This window comes from Filicampus tigris, chromosome 3, assembly GCF_054856515.1.
Source record: "Filicampus tigris isolate MCC_2025a chromosome 3, RoL_Ftig_1.0, whole genome shotgun sequence".
Taxonomy (NCBI): domain Eukaryota; kingdom Metazoa; phylum Chordata; class Actinopteri; order Syngnathiformes; family Syngnathidae; genus Filicampus; species Filicampus tigris.
Genome location: NC_141219.1, coordinates 15,069,828 through 15,094,176, shown reverse-complemented (window position 1 = coordinate 15,094,176; position 24,349 = coordinate 15,069,828). Strand labels below are relative to the sequence as shown.

The 24,349-nt window shown below is 40.6% G+C and overlaps 1 protein-coding gene across 1 annotated transcript; it reads left to right on the top strand.

The window, feature by feature from the left end:
- The first annotated feature begins 12,437 nt into the window (after window positions 1-12,437).
- zdhhc7 (zDHHC palmitoyltransferase 7) lies at window positions 12,438-24,168 on the top strand. Its single transcript, XM_086026103.1, has 8 exons — window positions 12,438-12,602; window positions 13,925-14,031; window positions 19,441-19,791; window positions 19,979-20,103; window positions 20,182-20,278; window positions 20,400-20,481; window positions 20,704-20,834; window positions 21,155-24,168. The coding sequence occupies exons 3-8, from the start codon at window positions 19,447-19,449 to the stop codon at window positions 21,335-21,337; spliced, it is 963 nt and encodes a 320-aa protein (XP_085882229.1). The 5' UTR covers window positions 12,438-12,602; window positions 13,925-14,031; window positions 19,441-19,446; the 3' UTR covers window positions 21,338-24,168.
- The last annotated feature ends 181 nt before the right edge of the window (window positions 24,169-24,349 follow it).

Here is a 24,349-nt window from a genome sequence, read left to right as displayed (position 1 = left end):
CAACATTGCACAGACAGTCGGTATACAATTCCTCCAATGAGCTGCATGCCCACACAGTCGCCAGTGGAGGAGTTGGGTTGTTGCCGCTGACTCCAGTACACTGCTTGGATAATGTGTTGTTTACCTGCACGGGCCCCGCTGTGTTGAGAGGTGGCAGAGGCAGTGCTTGCCTCTTTTGCCTGCTTTGCTCTTTTTGAATTATTGAAGCGGATGGTACTTAATGATCCAGCGACAGCGGTGTGACGCTAATGGACTTAAGCACACAGAGAGAGAGAGAAGGGAAATGAAGTAAGCTTAGGTTGTTGTCAGTGTCACACATTGCCAGCTTGTGAATAATGTCGTGGTTTCATTTGAATGGATGCGATATATTTTTCAAACATTAAATATTGTTCGCAATCCAACGAGATCCGATAGAGCTATTCCAGAAAGTCTGCATTATAAAGATATCAATGCTCAGTTTTGATTGACGCTTAAGTCAAGGTACCACTGTATATGAAAACATTTTTTTAAAATTGATCTACCGAAATAAATTAACTTCTCCACCATATTCACATTTATTGCAGTGCATTAATAGAGCAAGGGAATCAAACTTGTTTTCCTCACAGTTGTGGTTGCACAACCATCCTAGTGAAGCGACATAATTGTGACAAAAAAATTGGTCTGTATCTTAATAGAAACAATCTTCTCACCCTTGTGCGTTTAAGAGCTTCCCAACTCTCCAGGTGAGACGCAGGAATGGAACCAATATGTCTTCATGGTCAATCCTTGGATCCCACTTCTGGCCAGGGTTAAATTTTTTGGTATTTTTCATTATTGTCAGTTTTTATTTTGTTTTGACTTTTTTTAAATTCAGTTATTTTTCTATTAGATTTTAGAGCACGTTTGTTAGTTTTTATCTTTTTTAAAATGCTTTGTTTTGGTTGAGTTTTGATTTGTTTTAGTATTAGTTTTAGTTTTTTTAATATATATGTAATATTTCTCGAGTGCAAGATAAAAAAAAAAAAAACTCAGGTCACAAATTATTGTGTAATAAAGTAAAGTAAATTCCAATTCTCCAACAACTGTTTGACTTTCGTTCTTCTGTACTGATGTACAGCAATACCAAAATAAATTCTTTTAAGATGAACCCTGGACGCTCATGTATGACATTAATTGACTAAAATGAAGGATATTTTCACTATAATTATTAAGTAGTTTTAGTTAGTTTTAAAAAGGTTACATGTAGTTTCAGTTAGTTTTCACTTTCTAAAAAGCATTTTTGTTTTCAAAATGCTTTTTCAATTTGACTTTTTTTGTTAGTTTTCATGAACTACAATAACCTTGCTTCTAGCACCAAAGGTTATGCCAATTTTTCTCTAAATTACTGTAATAAACATTGAGATTATGTAAGTAATCATGCCTCCGACTGTCAATCTAAATTGAATCATTATTATCTGTTGATACGGCTTATTGTTTAATGAAGTGGCTGAGTGTTACTCTGACTGCGTTTTTGCTTCGGACTCACGACAAATACCTGCATCCGTTTTTTGTTGTTGTTTCTGTTGGGATCGTGGCAACTGCAGTCCTTTGAATGTGTCTCCATAGCAACCATGTAACCTCTTGCTGGGGTGGCTTTGGTTATTTTTCCCAAGGTAATCAACACGTTCAGTAGATGTTATATTGAATGACACATTTTTACAAGGTAGCGGGACACCTTCAGACTATATTATTCTCATGTTTTATGTTCCAATCCTAATTCCCAGCCTCACCTGGCTCTGCCGTGCCAAGGCAATTGTCGGTGTTGATAAAAGGAGGCGGCCTTTCAGATTGAAGAGTGTGGAGAATGAGTCAGAGGCGCCCTGGTCGATTGCTCTCAGGCTGATCACATCAGTGTGATTTCCTGCACGGAGGCTCCTTATGGTTTGCTCTTACACAGACAGGAAGTGCTCGACAACAAGGCTTTCGATTGTAATGCAAGAGGTCAAATGCCTACGGTGTGTTCGTAATGGTGTGAACATCCTGACAGTTTTATCCAGGAGTATTCGAGGCTGGATTGAGGCGACAATGTGGCCCAGGGCTACACTTGGCTATTGTTGTGGTGCCTTAAAATAGAAATATTGAAGATGTCTGGCTTGTTGTAACCTTCATGTTCAACAGCAGAGAGAGCATAACCTTGACTAACTGCAGCGCCCTTATTAACTGCTCACTACATGTTTAAAGTAACATAACATAACATAACATAACATAACATGCTTTTAACATTTAACATGCTTAACAGTTGTAGGCTTAATAAATTAGCAACTGAAAAGTGCCTGTAGAGGCTAACATTGGAATAAATGTTGGGGAACAGCCTAGGAACAATCAGAACACACTCGCAGGGTTAATTCTTTGATTGAACTTTAAGGTTCCACTGACTTTAGTTGCATATTGTCACTAAAATTTCAAAGAAATGTCTTAATTATCTAACTCTAACACCTGTGTTGAACATGTTTGGCTCATTTTCAACTTCACCTTTTGAGACTGAGACCAAAATAAAATCAGTCACAAGAGGCTTGTTTCTCATCAGGAGCACCATGATTGTAAGGTCATCTGCATTCTGTCTGTCAGAGGGTGGATACAACCTGTCCTTTGGGGACACTAGAGTGATCACTCACATAAGAACCCCCATATTGTCCCCTTCACAGCAGCTCCTCATGAGATTTACTGACACACACACCCGCACCCCCCCCCCCCCCCCCCCACACACACACACACGCCACACACATCAGTAAATTCCTTTTTTCCTCCCTTGAATCCAATGCCCTGCATGTGCAGAGTAAACACGCATCGAGCTTTTACCATATTTGAGCAGCACTTTTAATGGTGAGGACATCAATATTTGTATTTGCTGTGCGACAACCATATGCCACACACTTTTAAAGCTTCCCATCTTGTGTGACCTTTCAAAACGGCATAGGATTTGTTTAAGCACATAAAAAAAAAAACCTCCCATGATCACTGCATTTTAAAGCTGATTAGGAAGTCAATGTCCCCTTTTTTGTTTGTATACTAAGACAACTGCTCACTCAATTTGGCCGCAAATTCATCTTGACACTTGCTTTGTGAAGTTTGTTTTTTAATTTATTTTTTGCATGATAATGGCCATATGGTGGCAGCATTTAATGTGTAAAGCAATCCCACATGTATGCCTGAAATAAATATGGAAATTAAACAAATCCTGACCCAAATCACAAAAACTCAAGGGTGTAAAATGAACTTTTACACACTGACACTGATGCAGTAAATGATCAACCCACTGTAATCCAGATTAGCAGGCGGGTAAAGATGTTGGGATTAGCAACATAATGCGCACTAATGCATCTTTTGATGGAGGCTGTCAGCCCAGGATGCTTCCTTATCATATGGAATTGAGCGTTTACGAAGGAAATGGTGTCCACTTAGTCAAACTTGTGTGAGATGAGCTGGTCAAAAGAGGACAAAACAGGCCAGCACACAAATTTGCATCAGGGGCGGAGCCAGAATGTGGCTAATGGGTGGGCCTGGAAAAATCAGGGGGCCCGAATATTTTTCGCACTCAGCACAATCCCCCTCTCCCGACACATAGTATATTCAAATAAAATGACAAACTGAATAACATGAAGTTCAGATCTTCCTGAGATAATCACAATTACGCCATTCTTAATATTCAATAAAATAGAAAAAAAAAACAATGAAACACAAATTCAAAACAATGTAATAATAATTTACTAAAAATTTTAAAGTATATATTTTTCCATGAATCTCACTGGGTGGGCAGTCTGTCCATCTGGGTGGGCCTGTACACACCCAGGCCCACCCATGGCTCCGCCCCTAGTTTGCATCCACGAAGAATCCAATCCATCCATAAAGACACAAAGCTTTTTGCGCCCACTTTGTCCGTGACTGTTGACACGGTGCCCGGTGATTCCCAGAACCAAGCCTCAAGGAGCACTGTGTGTGTCCGACAGAATCTACCAGGAACTGATATTACCAGGAACTAAATGTTGAAAGGGGCTAATGCTGTTTTTAACGATTGACCTTTCAATGGGGAACAACATTAGTCAAGCAACACATTTTGTATTCAAACAAAAATGGCAAGGCACCAAACGATTACACACTCCTAACAGCATTGCTGTTTGATAATTAATTGCACCCAAATCAGTTTTGATTCATTATCAAACATTTACTAGCAAGTCTGCGATTGTCTGGTGACCAGCTCACAATGAAAAACATGATCATGTTTGCATGCATGCATGACCTAATGCAGACAAGTGCTATAGAAAATGAATAGATGATTGGTTATTTGGGCTGTTAGAGTATTTGGATCCTTTGGGCACCACAAAAGACCAGTAGCCTATCTTAATTTACATAGTAGCATCTCGGCATAACAACAAACCTTCACATCTAAAACCCAGTATGTAAAATTGCATTATTCTTGTGTAACCACAACAGTCAAAACACCGTGGGATTTAGCAGATTTTGATCCAGGTTGTTTATGTGGTTTTGGAGCTCTTTGGCTAAATAGAGACAGATATTTGAGGAGCTCAGATGAAGGCTATTTGCGGTAATATGAGGAAGATTCAGGCTGGGTGGCGCAGCGGTTATGGAGAAAGAGCAAGTCTGTCTTTGTTGAATTATTGATGGAGGGAGCTCTTCCTCTGTGTGGTCTCTTACATGGCGCAGCACGAAAGAGCGGCTTGAACTGTGAGTTACGCCTCAACCCTCTGGAAGGATTTCTCCTTGTTCGATGACACATTCTCTCTCTCACACACACAGCGAGGCACACAAAGATATGCTTGCAAATGGATTCACGTCTCGACTCTCAGCTCCGAAGCCCAAGCAACGCTGACCTTAAAAGCCCTCGTATGCTGTTCTAACTTTTTATTGATTGAGGCACACTGCACGAGCTGTTTACATCAACCCACTACACTTTGTGGACAAACGTATTACAACAGGAATGAAAATGTAATAAAATCTTGAGTTTAGAAACGACATCTTAGAGCTACAGTAGCTAATCACCCGTCCATCCTTGTCCAAGTTGATGTGAATTGGGCACTTGAAACCGCCGTCCTCCCGGATACTATGTGTCTGTGCGTGACCCCTAACGCACCACCCCACTCGCCCTTCATACCTGTGCCGCGGCCTGTGGGATAATTTTAAACATACATATGATAATGATGATAATAATAAAAAAATGTGTTTAACGAATTGATTATTGCAAAAATTCAGAGTGATGATATCCACCACAAATGTCTGCGGAGCTCGGAATATGACTGCCTGCACCTTGATCAAATTCACCAAAATTTCGTTACACTACTTGCGCCAGAAGTAAGACGTGGTTCCAGCAGGCGTAAAGTTTAGTCTACTTTCAGCCACCAAATTGACACGTCAAAAGACAGGCCCTCGGTACTCTGGAACGCCCAGCATGGCGCAGAGAGATGAAGCAAATTCCCAAATAAGCATATTGAGGCATGCATCGCTTCAAAAATAAGGATATGCCAGTTTTTACGGCGGTCTACGAATACAGAACCCTGACAGTTCGGGCTTCTCGTCAAACATCTATATGTGATCAGACAAATGTGCTCCTCCGTAAACATATTACTAAACCTTGTGGAACGTTTTCCCAGAAGAGTTGAAGTGGTTACACAGCAACCGACATTATATTAAACCAGCTGGATTAAAATATCATTTAAATCCATACTTTAGGCATTGTAATGTCAATTATATTCAACATTTGTTCATTCACTGCATCATATTGGCACGGGAAAAAGGTTCCCGACCCCATGATGTAGATCAACCCAATCGATTAATTAGCCTGTTAAAAAGTGTCCCTTCCTATTTAAATCTGTCCAAAATTGGTTCCAATCTATTTCAAAGACTCTTCAGAGTGGAAAAGGGAATCCCAGTATCCTTTCTACGCTCCAGCAAATTGAGACAGAAGGATCTGTGGCATCTGCTGGGTCGAGGCTTAGGATTAATCCTATCACCACAAGGTAAACTTTAGAAAAGCCAAGGGAGGTTTGCAGACAGTGAAAAGTGATGCGGGGGAGGACAACGTGCTCATAATCGTTGTCTGACTTTTGCACATATAATTATTAAATAGTTCCTTCCTTGAGCACTCCAAGGCACATCGGGCAGCCTATACTAAATTTATGAAAACTATGCTACTGTACATTGACAAGGTAGTTTATGTCAAAAAGTGACTGATTTATGACTCATCCATCCATCCTTTTACAACTAGATGTAACAAAATACTACTCACCTCTGATGACAATCGACTACAGTCCGGGATCAAATGATAGAATGGTTTATGACTATCCCAATGAAACCATAAAGGGAATGTACTGCGTCTGCATTTTAAGACCTCCTGTTGTCAAAACATTATCAAATGGTAGATTGATTAAAATCCACAATAATACAATAAAAAGGCACACCTGGAAATAACAAAACAACAACGGAACGGAAGGTCTAAAAATCCTGATGTACATTCCTCTATAATTTTATTTAAACTTTCATAACTCATTCCATTTTTTGATCTTGAGTGTTGTATTGAGTAAGAGTAGGATGTCATACATCAATACAATTTCATAAATCAATTATGTTTGACATACAGTATGCTCCCCTGGCCATCTCTTGCAGTTCTGGAAATCATTATTATTATAATTATTTTGTGAGGATTAGATGTTTGGGGCTTTTTAACAATAGTTTCGCTGAGGTTTTATTTTTTTATTTTTTTTAATAATTTAATGGCACACCGGATTAAATGGGACCCCACACCTGATGGAGTCGTGACTACCTTTCATTTCTACAGAAAACAGAGAACAAACCAGCGAAACAAAAAAGTGCATTAAGTCCAGCTGGCTGTCAAATCACATTGGCTTCAATAACATGGCTGCACTTTACTTAATAAGAGCGCAGCTACATTGGACTTTTATCAGGCTGTATTCTTCCAAGCTTATTGTGCTTTCACCAAGTGTTTTTTTTTTTTTTTGCATCCAAACATGCGGTGAGAGACGATGGTGTTGAGGGCTAAAAGGTCTATGGCCCTTGCGCTGTTTGCCTCTCGCACTTTTAGCGAAGCAAGGATATTGAGTGTGGCAGAAAATCCCCTCTAAAAGGCTTCTAGCTTGGATTTGTGCTGGCTAGGCAAAGGTGGATTCAGCAAAGATAAGCCTGTGATAAGTCAGAGGTCCCTCCACTGTGGTGTGTGGCTATGTTGTCCGTCTTGCCACTGTGGACAACGCTTTCTGTGCTCCAGAGAAGAAATATTAATAAATGCATGATATGGACATATTCAAAGTCATGTCTGTCGGGGGGGGGGGGAGTTCAGGTTTGGAGTTTCTTGGAAATTTACAGCAAGTGCACTTTAAGGCTATATTTTGGTGTCCACTGCATGTGCAGTTTAACTATTGGCATGGGTAGAGTTTCATTTCTTTTGGATTTTTAGTAGACAGGCAAAGGTAGAGGGGCATTTCTGCCGTTGTGGGAGTGAACACAGCCGCCTTGTTTCCCAGCCAATGGAAGCGGCTCCCCTCAGTCCCTTTAAATTCAGCGCAGTTGCGGCAGACACAGTCTTTTGCAGAAATTGACACAGTGGAGTCCAGGCAGTAAATCAAAGTGAAAAAAAGTGCATCTATATGGGGGGAAGATAGATAGATAGATAGATGGATGGATGGATGGATGGGTGGATGGATGGATGATAGATCCCTCTATTACTTCCTCTTCCCCCAACATTTGTTTCTGTTCTACCGCAGTCGACATGATGCCTGGTCCAAAATCTGAAGTCAGCTGCTGTTTTGGGCACATTGACTATTTAAAGATTAATGAAGACAAGCCTGCTTTCTCTCGTTTATTTTTCAACAGACATCCCCCTCAAGTTGCACGCCTGTTGTAATTGCAATGAGGCCCGGCGTGGTACGCTCTGCCATATAAACATGTCATTCAATTGATAGCAATACATAGTACAGTGTTCTCAAACATTACACTGCAGACCTCAAATGTCTGTTGAAAAAATGTGAAATGGTCACGATACTTTGATGGAGCATCAATACAGAGGGTCTTTGGTTTACCACAGAGTTCCGTCCTCCATAACCCCGCCCCCAAAAAAGGAAATTCTAATAAATTTTAATAGGAAATCTTGCACTCTGTAATATTGCCCTTTATAAAAACATACAGTAAATACATAATTAAAGAGAATATAAAGAATTTTTGCCATATTATTTGTTTCAATTCAATGACCATTGGCGCTGCTTTTTCCGGTGTGTGGCCACCTGAGGGCAATATAATACAGAAATAGGGCCGTTCTTCGTAGAGGATAAAGAATACATGCTTGCGCATTGTTATATTATCTGTTGCTCCACGTCTCTGGCGTTTTCCATTATTTGTTAACATTAATCTAAACTGACTTAAAGCAAAAAGTAACTCCTTTAAATACATGTGTAATTGTTTTATGCTTAGTTTGATCTTTAATCCCTACACTCTCTCATTCCCCAAATGTGCTTTTTGCTCCTCGCCCTCTCTGATGATGTAACTCTAGCATCTTTTTTTTTTCCATTATTGCAGCAACATGCACGCCGACGAGGAGAGCACGTCACACCGCTCCGTTCCTCGCTTCCACTCTTGCGTTCACTTCATTACACTCCAAAAGCCCGAATGTCAACAAAAGGGTGTGCCGAAATAGCAATGCACATGCACAGAGCCCCGCGAGAGCGATTTCATTTGTTGCACGAGCACTTAGCATTCATTATTTAATCACATGCAAGGCCTCTGATTGCATCGAGATGCAGAATCAAAATCTGTTGCTTTCCGCTGACTCTAACACTAGTTTATAGCTACACAAGCCACAGAGTTATTATGACCAATTGTGCAATCCCATGAGATCCAATACAAGAGCTGCATCTGTTTTTATAAAGTTAACAATATTGCTTCAGAACAGCAGCATAATGCAGCGCAGTTGTACACAAACTACAAACTACAACCATTATCATAACAAACAAGTTAAATTACTTTAAACACGACATTCTGATTAATTTTGCGTTTGTGGAATATAAATTAAGCAGCAAAATGCAGCAATCACGGCTCAGATTCAGCAAACAGGTCAGCCGTGATTGGTCGTTGTGAGCAGTTGTGATGTCATTTTCAGTTGACAGAAGACAAAATGGCTGCCCCCAGAAATGGCTAAAAACAAGTGCATTTTTCTGCTTAATTTATATTCCACAAACGCAAAATTAATCAGAATGTCGTGTTTCAACTAGTGGGCCTGCTGGGAACATATTCTTGAAAAAAATATGTTTGGGTTGATTTCCGCTTTAAAACCTCTCTGACAGTCTTAAGCATAAATTAACTTTATTATGTTTGTAAAACCAAGGTATTTGACAAAATCTTGTATTAAAACGGGGGTCTTAGGGCCATGCACATTGATTTTTTTTTTAATACAGTAATATATAGGCAAGAATTAGGTCAAAATATAACATAATAAATATGTAACTTGAATTTTATGGGAAAAAACATCGTAATGGTGGAATAGTGGTTACAGGATGCTTTTCATCGATGATGTCCGAGTGTTGACGAGCCGACCCAAACGGTCGCGTTGCCTGGAGTTGTAAGTAAAAGCCTGCATTGTGGAATACGCCATACTGTCTGACTGAACCGCTTCATACACGTACAACATAGTGAAGGCAATGAATTCCACATACACATAATAGCAGCAGGAAAAACAAGAACAAAAGTTGTTGTTGGAAAGATATCAAGGTACAATTACAAGACAAAAGAGAGCTTGCATCAGGGCTGTACTATATTTTGAAGCATAAAGCAATGTAAGCATTTGCAATCCTGTTTATAAGTGTTTTGGGACGATACTATGTGCTATATTTATGGTTACCAGTTAACACCATTAATACCGGTAATTATAATCACTTTTAGGAGACCATCAATTATTCACAGAACTTCGCTATTCGCGGAACAGTTCAGAGACTCTGAATTTTCAGAGACAAAGTCAAAATTTTATGTGGAAAAAAGCCATAGAAATACAAAAACACAGGAACTTTTAAGTAAAACAATTAAAACACTACAAAAAGAAAATACATAGTTTCATGAAAATATCATTGTGATGTAACCATACAAGAATAAAGTTGCGACGTTAAGAGTTCTTTTTCTCATAACATAGTACAAAATGATATTACAACTTTATTTTTGTAACATTAAGACTATGTGCTTGTAATCGTTGTATGTTGTTTGTACATTCCTCCCTCAAACTTTTTCTTGCATTTGACTGCATGAGTATGTTCAGATTGTTGAACAGTGCCTTCATTTTCAGCAATCAATCATTGTCTTTTTAGTGTGCATTATACATTTAAATGAACAATGTAAATCAATCAATAAAGATATTGAATGTCGTGTCTGCTTTTAAAAGGGTGTTTCGATGAGTAAATCACTGCAGGTATAAGATGGATGAGGGATGTTGGAAAGTTCATTTATGGTAGCCTGTCACTTCTCCTTTGACTTGCCAGTCAGATGCTCATTTGGCAAAGAGAGAGAGAGAGAGCGTGTGTGTGCGCCTGTCAGACCAGGAAATGGAAAGGGCTTCAGTCCCTTGATTCAGCCTTTAATCTGCTTTAGAGGATTGCTGTGGTATTTCTCTGTGCCTCTCTCTAAAACTAGACAGCTGATATTGGGTCTGGAGCAGAGCTGGAGTGAAGTTGCGGGTCGCCACTGCGCAGCGGCAGTCGGGCTTGGGAGGGGGCGACAAGCCGCTTTGTCTTGTTTGGCCTCATAGTAATCCACTCTTGGGAAACACGTGATGGCGGGGGCCGCTGCCAGGAAGGTCCTGCTGCTCCCTGCCGGGGAGGTGAAGCTGCAGGGCCTCTGTCCCGATGACCCTGCGTGCAAAAGGTCTGCTGCAGGTCAATATTGTCGCATCACTGACTGGACCAATGCTCACAACAGGGTGAAGGGTGGCACAGTGACAGTTAATGCACTCACCCTTCATTTTGGTGCCATCTCAGAGTCTAATCTTGTTGTGAGCTACAAGTGTTGACATGTAGCAGCAATGCCAGGAAAAGATCGGCTAAAATTGTCCAAATGGTCCATTACGTACTTGACCTGACCAACTCTATCTTCCTTTTTAACATAATATGGTCATTTTGGAAACTGTCCATGTGATGGAGAGCAGTTCTCTACTTCACTCACAATTCTTAAACAAATACCTCTCGTAACACTGCCTATTGAAACGGATCCTTATTATCTTTATAAAGGCAGAATTCAAACATTTTTGTATCATAGCTCATTAGGAGAGAAACACAGTTACAGCGTAGTGTATATTAACATATAGGTGTAATGTGACAAGGATACATTTGTATTATGAGTTAAGGTTGTCATTTTTACTGGAATAAAAATCATAAATTGTAAGAATACACGTTTTCAATACATTTGTAATTTGTTACAAAGAAATAAACTTTGAATGTAGTTCTGAATGTTAGGAGATTCTTTTGTCTGAGTAAAGCTGTAGATGTACAAGAATTTAAGTAGAAAAAATACTATGATACGCTAAATAATTAAATACAGTATGAGGAAAAATGACAACAGTCTTCATGTTTTGAGAAAAGTCCATTCATGAGAATGAAGTCGAAGTGTTACAAAAATGTTGGAATGCTATGAAAATACATATTGTTATGAGTAAGCATTAATTTAATAAAGTTAGAATCATTGGAATAAAGTAAAAATATTACAAGAATTTTTTTTTTATGAGACTTCAGTTGTATTTTCAATATATTTGTAATGTCACAAGGAAAAAAACGGACAAATAAAGTCTGAATGTTATGGGATTATTTGATCTAACTAAATCTGTAGAGTTACAAGAATTAAAGTAGAAAATATTATTATGATATCCTACATAATAAAAAATCACAAAATCGTGAAAAAAGTCTTGTTATGAAAAAGGAATTGTAATTTATGAGAATAATTCACATTTTTACAATAATAGTCAGTATAATATTTATACCTTCTTTTGAAATTATTTGTGTTTGGAGATTGTTTTAGTTCCTCGTTCATACTGTTCCACAGTTTCACACCACAAATTAACAGACAAAAACTTTACTTAGTTGTGTGTATGTTTAATACTTTTAATACAATATCTGTAAATTTTAATAAATTTGATTTTGCAAAGAGTGAGTTCGTGTGTTCCATGCGTCCTACTTTATGAATGGTCCTTATGGTATTTTTGTCAAATGATCAATGACTGTAATGAGTTCTTGTGGTTATTTCGCCAAACCGCAGCAAAATATTGTAAATAAAACTAAGGAACAGCAGAGAGTGCAGAATTAGAGAATTATTGGGCGTGTCGTACTCTGTCACTGACCAATACCGCCCTCTATCGGACATTTTCACTTGCAATTGTATCACATCCCATTGGGTGGCGCTATTGGGCCAAACATTGTTCCCCTCCTTTCACCCATTGGCGAAGAGGAACCGAATCCCGGAAGCTCCGACAATGGTTGATGGGATGTGTTCGCTACCCCTGCCTCAGCTCCGGCAGTCGTCCACCCATTGTGAAGCGGTCAAAATGAATTTAGAAGACGTCCCCGAACGACTATGTCAGCAATATTAAGGTACGTCGATGGAAAATTGTCTGTTTTTCGTAGTCATCGCGCGCATGCTGTGGTAGTGAGGCTCGCGAGGCAGCTCGCTAGTTAGCTAGCGGTATGTAGCCACCTGCCCGGTAGCATTATGGAGTGTCAAGCTACTATCATTTTGCGCCGGACGTTTGTTTTCGTTCTGCATCTTAACACTTGTCACTTAGACAAGTAGGGAAACTCGGCTAGATGTGTAGCACCGTGGGTAGCTCAGCAATTGTTTTAGCATCAACAAGATGGGCATTTGCCCAGACAAGATGGGAAATGAGAAGATGGTGATTTACTCGCTGGTCGATGAGGGGAGGGGCTCCAACCTCAGTGTTGCCTTGCTGTAGTGGTGTGGCGTGGGCGTCCAAATCGCAAAGACGGAAGTCGGTCGGCGTCAAAACAGTTCCAAAATAGTCGTCATTGGTGTGGAAAAACACTCAGCCAATTTACTTGCCGACCTTGAGCTACCTGACTGGAAGGAAATAAACGTCTTACGAGAAGTGAGGGTTGAACAATGTCGGTATGCTGTACATCCAACGTTAACTTCTATTGTGTATTAAATATCATTGTTTTAGCCAGAGCTGGGTATTCCCCCTGTGACGGACCAGTCCGCCTATCCGCCTATGACGGTGGCCCATTGTGTAGGCGATAAACGATAGATGGGAAACTTTAAGCATAGTCTTCGGATTTAGCATAGTCGGAAGGTTATTTTTTCCGTCTATGTAATCTTCTGTTTTCGCAGTGAGAAACCCCCCTGGACTAAATAATCTCCTTTAAATGCAGTAGATCCTCAACGGTACATAAAGGTGCAAAAGGTTCCTAGAAGCCGCTAAAAGGAGATGCGTTTAGTACGGCCGCGGTCAGGCGTCCATGCCGCGATAAGTATTTCATTTCAAATTTTGCCCAGCGGAGTGGGGGGTTGGTTACTATTTGGTCCAGCCAGACAAAATGGTGGATAAATGGACGGCGGAAGGCGATAAACGGACCACAGATTTTTTGTAAAATGCCCAGCTCTGATTTTAGCCATGGCAGCATGGTGGAGATTTATTGAGTCGGCTTTGGTTTACCGCGGGTCCTCCAGCTTCATCCAACATTGCAAAAACATGCATTTTAAAATTTGTTTATGGTTCCATTTTTTTCTTTGGTGTGAATGTGTGTGTCTGTAAGTGACCTACGATTGACTGGCAACAACTCGAGGGTGTATCCTGCCTTTCGCCAAAGTAAACTGGCATAGGCTCCAGCTCACCGATGACCCCAGTGAAGTAATTGCTCAAGAAAAATGTAACCCTTTCTGTGTGTATATCTTTCAGGTATCCCCTTTTCCACCTTCATGCCAATCTGCATACATATTCCAAATCACATGTTGATCCTGAAGTCATACGTCAAAGCATGTTATTGTAAGGAGGGAACATACTAGGTAGGTAATCCTTCATTTTTGTCTTTGCCCGTCACCATGTTGTCAGCATATCTGCTGTGTCAAAGCTTGAAGAGTGACATTCCTTGGGTTTTGCAGTCAGTACCAAGTAGGAGGAGCCTGTGTCGAAATGCTGATGACAGAACGTTTCCTCAACATGTTACTCATTCATTCATTTTGCTGTACACTTGATTCTATTCTGGGTCGAGGAGTAGTGTGTGTAATAGTTGATTTGAGTGGGCGAAGGGCGAATTTCATAACTCTTCTGATGAAACATCGACTGTTCATCAACAGGTTGAATGGTACATTTGTCATGGCCTGAGGGGGCCTGTATCACTTTTACTTGCACTAAGCATCATTGACGACAGTAGTAGAAACCCTACCACACAAAAAAACTACAAATGTGCTGACTGCTTTATGACATACGCCACTTCCCCCCTTTCTCCATTCGTTACAAAGTCGATTCTCACGTCTACCTGCAATTACTGATGTCAAGGCAGAAGCTGCAAAACAACCAAAGAAACAAATAGTTTTGACTGAGGAGACAAAAAAAAGAAAAAGGGAGTCTACCCGAATTAAAGAACGTTCAAGGATCAACATTGGCCCGGCTTTCACTTGTCGGTGTGAGCTCAAAGACGAGGAGGGATTTCTGACCAATGCTGTATTAGCTCTGTTCCTGCTGGACTAGTAAGTAGCTTTCCATGCTCAAATCAAAATGATAATGCTAATTTTAGCTATCGGAAATGTGCGTACTAAAAATGAATAGCCATCAACTTGATCATTTGCAATTTCACACTGATACGACCAGCCACGCAACAAACTCAAGAGTACCGTATAAAGAAAAAACAAAGCCAAAATACACAGTTGAGTAAAATACATAGGAAACTACTGTGGAAAGATCAGCCATACTGCGGTGTTTCTCCCAGAAAACACTAAACGCCTGGTGGTAGAGAAGCTGACCAGTGTCATAATAGATATTTCATTTTCGTCAGTGTAGCCGCAGCGGTCCACACATCCGACCACACTGTGTACAAATGTACGGTATTTACATTAGTGCTTGTGCAAATAAAACAATGATTAAAAATATCACTTGACACTTACCATAGCTGCACTTCAAGGAGCCGTGGCCGTTTGTATTCCAACAAGTATTAATTGTGACAATACGGCAACAGCGACTTGTAATGTCTGTAAAATGAGCATTTGCCGTGGACCTGAGATTTGATCATTTCAATATGAGACAAGTTGGTCAATTCTGCATGACACCGAAGTGGGATTTTATTTGTGAGTGAATGTGAAGCAACCTCCTAAAAGTGTAGCTAAAATGCTCTAGCTTTACTTGTACGATGTTGTGCTGTGTGTGGAATTGGTTCATGACCCTTTAGGTCTTTCTTTGGTTACTGCAATAAGTGGATTTTTTAATGTTTTGTTTTTTTTAGGTTTTAGTTGTTTTAAGAGAGGATATTTAAATGTAATTTGTTTGCACCATTGTTTTGTGCTACATCACTGATGCCAAGCGGCATGAAGTCTCCCCAAAATGACTTCATGTAAGGTGACTTTTCAAACTCAAAAGTCATTGTGCTACTTTCGTGACATTGGCGATCAGATCATATTACTCCAGTCCTAAAGGCATTTTACACTTGCTGCTGATCACCTGCAGAATAGATTTTAAAATTCTATTATTGGTCTATAAGTCACTGATTGGTTTTGGTCCTGAATACTTTTAGGAAACGATGATTAAATATAAACCCAGTAGTTCTCTGAGATCTGCAGACTTGGTTCTATTAGTGGAGCCCAGAGTTAAAATTAAACACGGCGAAGCTGCGTTCAGCTGTTGTGCTGCACACAATTGGAATAAGATGCCAACAACGTGAAGTCAGCTCAGAGTGTCAATGCTTTTAAATCCAAGTGAAAAACTTTGCTTTTTCCCATACCTTTCATTCAGTTCTTCAAGACATTTTCAAATCATTTTCCATTTTATTTGTTTAGTTGTTTTAGAAACCTACTCTTATTTCTTTACTTTCCTTTTAAATGTTTTTTAAAGTTTTCTGTTGATGTGTTTAATGTTGCCAGTGTATGTTGTTTTTGTAATTTTGTAAGATGCTTTTGTTTTCTCTGCTTTGCTTCAGCGTGTTGTTAACTGCCGTGTTTGTAAATGCTTGTAGGTGTCGTGTCTTGGCTGTGTGAAGCACATTGAGTTGTTCTGTGAATGAAATGTGCGATACCAATAAAGCAGCTTTGCCTTGCCCAAGTTTTGTGTGGTGCCCTCTTAACTGGGAGCAGTGGACAGCTGGAGGACCAGCTGCTGTTACTTTAACGGCACGCCCCCCTCTTAATGACAACAGGAAGGATCAATACTCCATGAAGTAGTGGAGAGTATCCCGCCCCTCCTTTACACTGCTACTTTGTCTTGTTCAATATTAAAACATTGTGGTTCCGCACCATAGATGTATGGTCATAGTATTCCTATATTGAAGTTTGGTCCAGTGTCAAAAAGTCTCAGTTGGGACACTGAAGGAGTAGCCCAGTTTTGCTGTAAGTCACGTCTCCTGCACTCTCTGGTCAGCCAAAACATTAGCTCCATTGGCACCATTTCCAATTGACACGATTGAAGAGATATTCATTTAACAATGAAGATTTTGGTTGTACCGTGGACCCTCCAAAGACAGCAATCTGTCCGTCGACACTGGTTGACCTCTGATTTCTTCAGACTTCAAAACAAAATGTCCTATTGAGATCAAATATTTTTAGAATTATTCGTTTTAAGGGTCCATTGTCACCAGCATCACCTTGAAACAGTATTTAAGATTTTCTTTTACATTTTTACATTATCAAGTGTCATTTATAAGACAATATTCTAATATCAGCACTTCATAATCTTTAAACAATATTTTAACTTGATGACATGTAATGAACGTTGTTTTGCTGATGCACTTCAGGTCATGTTTGTTTGTTTTTGAACAGTAACTCTCTCACACAACAATAAATTGAAACCATCCAGTAATGTTGAACAATAATGTTGAATACTAATGTTGACTGCCAGCTAGCCAGTCTGATGTTAACTCGCAAAGCGAGAAGTGCATGTAGTTTTTTTTTTTTTTTCTCTAATAGGGCAGGGCAACTTCAACCAACACCTCCAATCTCATTGCACTAATTGAAATCTATGTTGTCCGACTAGTCGCTCTTAGAGAAGTCGTCAGCATTGGGTTTTGCGTACATTTTCCAAACTGCGCGGAATGTTTGCATGGTATGACTAGTGGAAGCATGAGGGGGCATGTAGTTGTTTGTGTGATGTTGGTCTGGGCCAACTTGGGTTTTATGTTGTTGTGGCTTGGATGAGGATCTTATCACATTGGCCATCTGTGTGTGTGGCCGTTTTGTGCAGGGGTCCGGGAGATTCCAAGGGATTTAGATGCTTTTTCTTGCAATAGTATATAGATTCAGTTTAGTTTTTATACAGTTAATCTAAGATCTTGTTATCATCATTATTATTATAGCAGCAGTCTACATCTTCACTCAGTACTCCTTCAAAGAGCACAAGCCGATGCACCTACGCAGAATATCTAAATCTTTCGTTCACAAAAGCTGTTAAGTATCTGCTCTAGCTGACAGTCTTATCACGCAGAAATAAAAAAACATTAAAAAATAGTAGGTTGAAAATATTTTAAAAAAATAAACCCATTCACAGAGTTAAACATGGCTTAACAGAGGCAATAGTTGTCCTCATGCTCAATCGGATTCAGGTCAGGTGATTGACTTGCCAATGCATAACATTCCACTTTGCCTTAAAAATACCTCTTTGGGCCAACAGTTCTTTGGATCTCATATTCAGAGTTTACACAGCAACAGATTCCAAATGCAAATAGCACACTTGAGAATAACTCTAGACCTTTTTATCTGCTCCTTGTAAATGGAATAATGAGGGAATAACACACACCTGGCCATGGAAAAGCTGAGTAGCCAATTGTCCTATTTATTTTTGTCCCTTCCATTTATGTCCCTTCCATGTCCCACACCAGTTACCTGATTAGGATGTAATTAACCTCAAATTAAAGATGAAAGTCTGCAGTTAAAGCACATCTGGTTTGCTTCATTTCAAATTATTTGCGATGGTGTTTAGAACCAAAAAGATGACAATTGCCCCAATATTTATGAACCTAACTGTATCCATACCTTGGTTAACTTAGAAGTGTTTGTACCTGTATTTGGAGCTTCTACTGTGCTGTATTGAACTTCTTCGAGTTATCAGATTAAAGTTGGCGTTTTATGGAAAGAAGCTGTACTGATATTGATACAAGGTGAAAGCAAAGAAGGGCTTAAAAGCAGTCTGTAGCTGTAACCCAATAAACCTTTTGAGAATCTGGGAATAGACAGATGAATGTATTTTGCTAAATTGCTCAGAAAAGGCTTCAGGTTCTCTGCCAAATTGCCAATGTTGTGTTGCTTTGTTGTCTTGGTCTGAGAGAGTCTCAGTGAATGATGTAAGACAGCAGACAGTAACAAGGATCATTAGCGCCTCATGCACTTGTGCTGCTGGATCACTTACAAAGAGGCACATTGATTTATCGTGAAGCTGCCACCATTGTGGAGTTGGACCTGAATGTTCTGTTGCAAACTTCACATTCTTTATACATACAAGAGGAACCTTTGGTTTCTCTGTCTCCTGCACAGACACAAACCCTCTGGGGGGCTTTGGAGAATCTGCTCTAAGATAGTGACAGATGAGTGTATGGGCAATGTTATCAATAAGCCATGTATCCACATTTTAGAAAGATGTCGAACTGAGGCCAATCTCAAGTGATGAATCCCAATACGCGTGTTAAAGTGTGTTCATCATCAATCATTGCACCTGAGGATGACGACCTAATCAAAGAAGACTTTCTGGCCATTTTGTCGGAATTTCAAATTCCTCACAGACTCGGTGATTATTAAAGTAGTTGTCGATTTATTTGGTAATGGATTAATTTTGACACCTCTTGCCAATTTGTAATATTTAATCCAAGATACTAGGTGTCAGAAATGATCCAGGACTGGTGTCACAAGCGATACAGTGCCCACCAAAAGTATTGGAACGCCAAGTTCAATTTCTTTGTTGTACACTGAAGACATCTGGGTTTCAAATGAAAAAAGATATCAGAATATCAGACAATAGTTCAGAAGTCCTGATTTTATCGCATGGTGAACGCAATCGCCATGCAAGTCCAAGCCATGACATGACCGCAATGTTTGACGGACGAGCTTGTTTTTTTCGGATCATAAGCAGATCCTTTCTTTCTTCACACGTTGTCCTTTGCATCACTTTGGTAGAGGTTAATCTTGGTCTCATAAGTCCATCAAACTTTGTTCTAAAACCTTTGTGGCTCAACTTCTTTGCAAAATCCAATCTGCTCCAAAAGCATTCGTTTCCCTCCACAGGCCAGGATGCACTCTTCAAACCACCGACTGCGAGATATGGAGCAGCACCACCCGTTGCTGTCAGCGGGTAGCGACGTGGAGTCCGGCAGCCTGGCGGCCGGAGTGATGGCCGGCGGCACCCACGCCGACCACACGGCCGGGAACCGCACGCTGTGGTTCATCCAGGACAGCTGCGGTATGGTGTGCGCCGGCATGACCTGGTTCCTGGTGCTCTATGCCGAATTTGTCGTCAACTTTGTCATGCTGCTGCCCGCCAAGAACTTCTGGTATTCTTTGTTAAACGGCGCCACCTTCAACGCCCTCGCCGTGCTCGCTCTGGCTTCACATCTGCGCACCATGTTGTCGGATCCGGTAAGTAGAAATTATGTGTATGTGGAAGTGCACACAGACTTTTTGGAAATCACAAACAGAAACCACAAATATGGCTCTCCCACTATAATTTCCTTTCTCTTTTGCTAATAGTTTTTGCCTTGGGGGAAGTCTGGGCTCTCCTGAGTACTATTCAAGTTTGTCATCTGTCTGCCCGCTGATTGTGTAGGGTGCAGTTCCAAAAGGCAATGCAACCAAGGAGTACATGGAGACCTTGCAGCTGAAGCCTGGTGAGGTCATCTACAAGTGCCCAAAGTGCTGCAGTATCAAGCCCGAGAGAGCGCACCATTGCAGGTCCGTCCAGTAGGACACTTCACTTGCACATCAGCATCACGGCATCGTTCATAAATATTTTCTGTCACCGGCTTGCAGTATTTGTAAAAGATGCATCCGGAAGATGGATCATCACTGTCCCTGGGTCAATAACTGTGTGGGAGAAAAGAATCAGAGATTCTTTGTCCTTTTCACTGTAAGTGGACAGACGCTCTCAATGGAGAAACATTGAATGGCAATGAATTGCTCAGAAAATACAAATTTGTTTTCAAAAAGTTCAAATTGAAAAATTAATGAACTGGTTTCTTTCTCCTCAGATGTACATAGCATTGATTTCCGCTCATGCACTTGGTCTCAGTGGCATGCACTTTTTCACGTGTATTAAAGTGCAGTGGAACGGTAAGTGCCCACCATCTCTGTCATTCAACTGGGGGGAAAAAATGATTTGTATTATATATTATATTATATTACATTATATTATATTATGTATTACATTACATGTGCAACAGTGATCACAAAATGTCGCCACTATCATTAGAGGAAAACTGGGGAAAAAAAGCCGTGAGTATCTGACTTTTACTAGGGAACATAAAAAACATGTTTTTGTCTCATCCCTCGCAGAGTGCAGTGAATTCTCTCCCGGGGTTTCTGTGCTACTACTGATCTTCCTCTGTCTCGAAGCCATCCTTTTCCTCACTTTCACTGCTGTCATGTTCGGTACGCAGATCCACTCCATCTGCAACGACGAGACGGTCAGTATCCGCTACTTACCATGTGAGCATGACTTTATAATGACAAACCTCCTTTCCAACCAAGCTGGATAGTTCATTTTGGAGCTGCAAGCATTATTTTTGCCTTTTCCATTGTTCAGGCTCCCCAAATATGCGTCCTGTACCATGTTCCACCATTTTGCCACCACTTCTTCAACAGTCAATTCCACGCAATCAACCAAACGCTTAACAATTGTTATGCCCATCTCTCGTGTCACCACGATGCATGTATCCTTATCGTTTAATGACTTTGCGAGGAGCGTTTCATTCAAAAAGCGTGCGTGGGCGTCTTTTCTTTTTAGGAGATTGAACGTCTTAAAAACGAGAAGCCCACCTGGGAGCGTCGCACCAGATGGGACGGCATGAAAACCGTGTTTGGCGGTCCGCCCTCCCTGCTGTGGTGCAACCCGTTCACGGGGCTGCGTCTGCGTCGCCTGAAGCGCTTGACCCAAGCTCGCCGCCCGGGCTCCGAGTTCTCCGTCTGAGGGCAGGGCGCGCCTTTCATGAGACTCGAAAGAAGGTGATGGGATGGACATGAGCTCACCTGGGGCTGGCCTTCCCGTGTGGGTCACAAGGTGCTCCGGTGGGACTGCAGGACTTCAGCCACCTCCACTGCCTGTCCATACTCTCACCAACAACTGGAAGATTTTTGGTTTGTATGGTGACGCATGCAGTCTATAACTCTTATTGAGTCTTTTGTTCCTTTTGAGGCCATCAACTCCTGCTCTTGTCGCACACAGCTTCCCGTTTGTTTTTTGTTTTTTTGCCATGCTGATGAGATTCAAAGTAAATATTTGACATTGGGGGCGAGCGGCATTAATGCAGATCTTAATGGAGGAGCCACACAAAGGACACGCACTACTCGTACGACACTTGAGCGAGTCTAGCACATCAGACGCACAAGCGAGTGGAAGTGTGCTGCTTTGATTTGCATGTGTGCAATCAGCCTCGGCCGCTCCAGGGCGATGAGACTTTTTCACTGGCTGCAAAAGGAGGACCAGATTGTCAGTAACAAGCCTCTTTCTTCTTCCACAGGGATGAATGGATTTTGCCATGTTTTATGTTCTGCGTCATTATTTATCTCTAGGTTGTTGCTCGGGCCAGTCCATAAACAATGTGTTTTTTGATGAATATCTATCATTGTACATATGACTCACCGGAGACAATTTTTGGGGGAGTCAAGTTTGAACTTACCTGAACCGGGTTTGAATTTATACATGCTGCTCTATGGCCTGACAATGGCTCAGAGGATCAGCATTCCCAGCTGCTGTCAAAGTGGCTCCCTCTTGTGGAAACCAGAAAGCCCGTGCGCGTGCGTGCGTATGTGTGTGTGTGTGTGTGTGCGGGGGGGGGTGTGTGTGTGTGAAGTGGTGAGAGCGTTTGAGAAAGCCTTGCAAAGCTCCCTGCGGCAGCAAACTTTGGAACCTGGTAGCTTTGCATTGTGCTCGCCTATCATGTGGTGTGATGTCGCGGAGGAGGACCCACAAGCACAGTTGGCATTAGCCACAATGTTGAATTGCAAAACTGCTTTTGCTTAGTACGTTCAACAACTCGCCTCTTCCATTAATCCCGAAGTGTCAGGCCTGAAAACAAGCAAACCTTTTCCAGTGTTTTTAGAACACTTGATGCCTTTCAACATTATCCTGTCAAGTGATTTCCTACACATGAATGATGCTTTCCCTCATGTTATTTGTCTCTACCTAATACTGTTACAGGGGTGTCAAACTCCAGTCCTCGGGGGCCGCCCTCCTGCATGTCTTAGAGGTTTCCTCGTCCAACACACCTGATTCAAACGATCAGGCTCCTGCAGAACTTGCTGATGAGCTGATCATTTGAAACGGGTGTGTTGCAGCAGGAAGAGATGGAAAACGGGCAGGACAGCAGCCCTCGAGGACCGGAGTTCGACACCCCTGAATAGGATTTTTTTCTTTTTTTTTTTTCTTCACTGGATAAGTATGGCTTGAGTTCAGATTTTAAGGTCACTCATTCAAGTGTTGTTGGCTGTGCTGGACTTGTTCTCTTATGTGGTTGGCTGGGGAAGGCGTCGTTCTTCCTCACTGTTTACACTAGAAATGGTTTGTTATATGGATGCTATGCGATGAATGTAAAAACACTGGCACACAGAACAAACTGCTATCAGGGGACTTTTATTAACGTAGACCTCATTTCTCTTACTGTGCTAGCACCATTTTGTTCTGATTTGATGCAGTCACATCTGATCTGATACAGTCTTACCTTTTATCTTTTATCAATGTTTTGCAGTTGTTCAGGACATCTCTTAAATGTATCAGGCCCAAAGTGGTGCAACTTAAATAGGAATGAAGGTCAGATAAGCATAAGTCGAATATATGAATCCACTATCACTTTTTGACTGCAAGATGGATGACAATAAGCATATAAACCTGTGGAGGGCCCACAAGAGAATATGATCTGGCCCACCATGTAATTCTGAAAACAAATACAACCTCAGAGGAACTCTTATAAAAAGCCCCAAAACATTCAGCTCATTAATGCTCATAATGCCGTTCAGGAAAAGGTTTGCCACTCCACTTGAAGAGCTTTATTTATAATGATCTCGCAATGTCCAATGAAACAATTTCAACAGAAGTGGGTGTCAGTACAGCGGCATATTGTCTCTTATATTGAGCTTGTCAAACAGTTGATGGTCAGATAATTTTGGCTGGGTATGAACTTGGCTGTATAGAGTAGGGCAATGCTGTGTGGTGACTACATTGATGATGTAAACATTACAACATATCGTCACCTTCAAATAATGGCTTTAAGACATTTTGATATATGTTTTGCCTTCATTCAATTATACGCCTGAAATTTTGAAATGATACATATATTTATCTATAATTTATAAGCAGTTGAGATAATGGATGGATTTTTAGAAATATATTAATACGTATCTCAGTTTTTTTTTAATGTTTTCTTGAAATAAACAAATTACACAGGCCATTATTTTAGGAAGGTGACAATATGGATTCTTAGCAGAATCCACAAGGTGTGATTTATTATTGTTAGAAGTATTGGTGATTGTTTTTTTAATCCCTGCATTACACTACAGTGACGTCACTGGATTGTGTCACCCGGACACTATGCCGAATAAAGTTTCTTCCCCTTTCTACTGAAAAATGTGCCCCCAATAACAAGTTATTCGGCTTATGAGCGTATTAGGTTTTCCATGGTCATGGTATATATGGAATGTTTTGAGGTTTCTTTTTTTTTTGTTTTTTTTAGTATTAAATATATGTGTCAATCTTATGTCATGCTTAATGTCATTTTAAATAAACATTTAAATGAGGACATCCAAGTTAAGTCTTTCAGAGTCTTTCCCTTTTCATATGACAGAGGTTATTCATAAATAAAGGGTTTACAGAGAGTATTTTTGACAAAGCCGGGAAAAAATACCTAGTCTCTACTTGCCAAATCTAATCACACCAAGTAATGAACTCGAGACGTCAATTAACAGTGGTTCGTTGAGTGCCGAGCCT

Bases quoted from the DNA above. Each gene is read 5' to 3' on its own strand.
- zdhhc7 (XM_086026103.1), top strand. From the start codon at position 19,447: ATGCACTCTTCAAACCACCGACTGCGAGATATGGAGCAGCACCACCCG. The intron at 20,104-20,181 runs GTCCGTCCAGTA...ACCGGCTTGCAG, and splicing joins GAGAGAGCGCACCATTGCAG to TATTTGTAAAAGATGCATCC. The intron at 20,279-20,399 runs GTAAGTGGACAG...CTTTCTCCTCAG, and splicing joins GATTCTTTGTCCTTTTCACT to ATGTACATAGCATTGATTTC.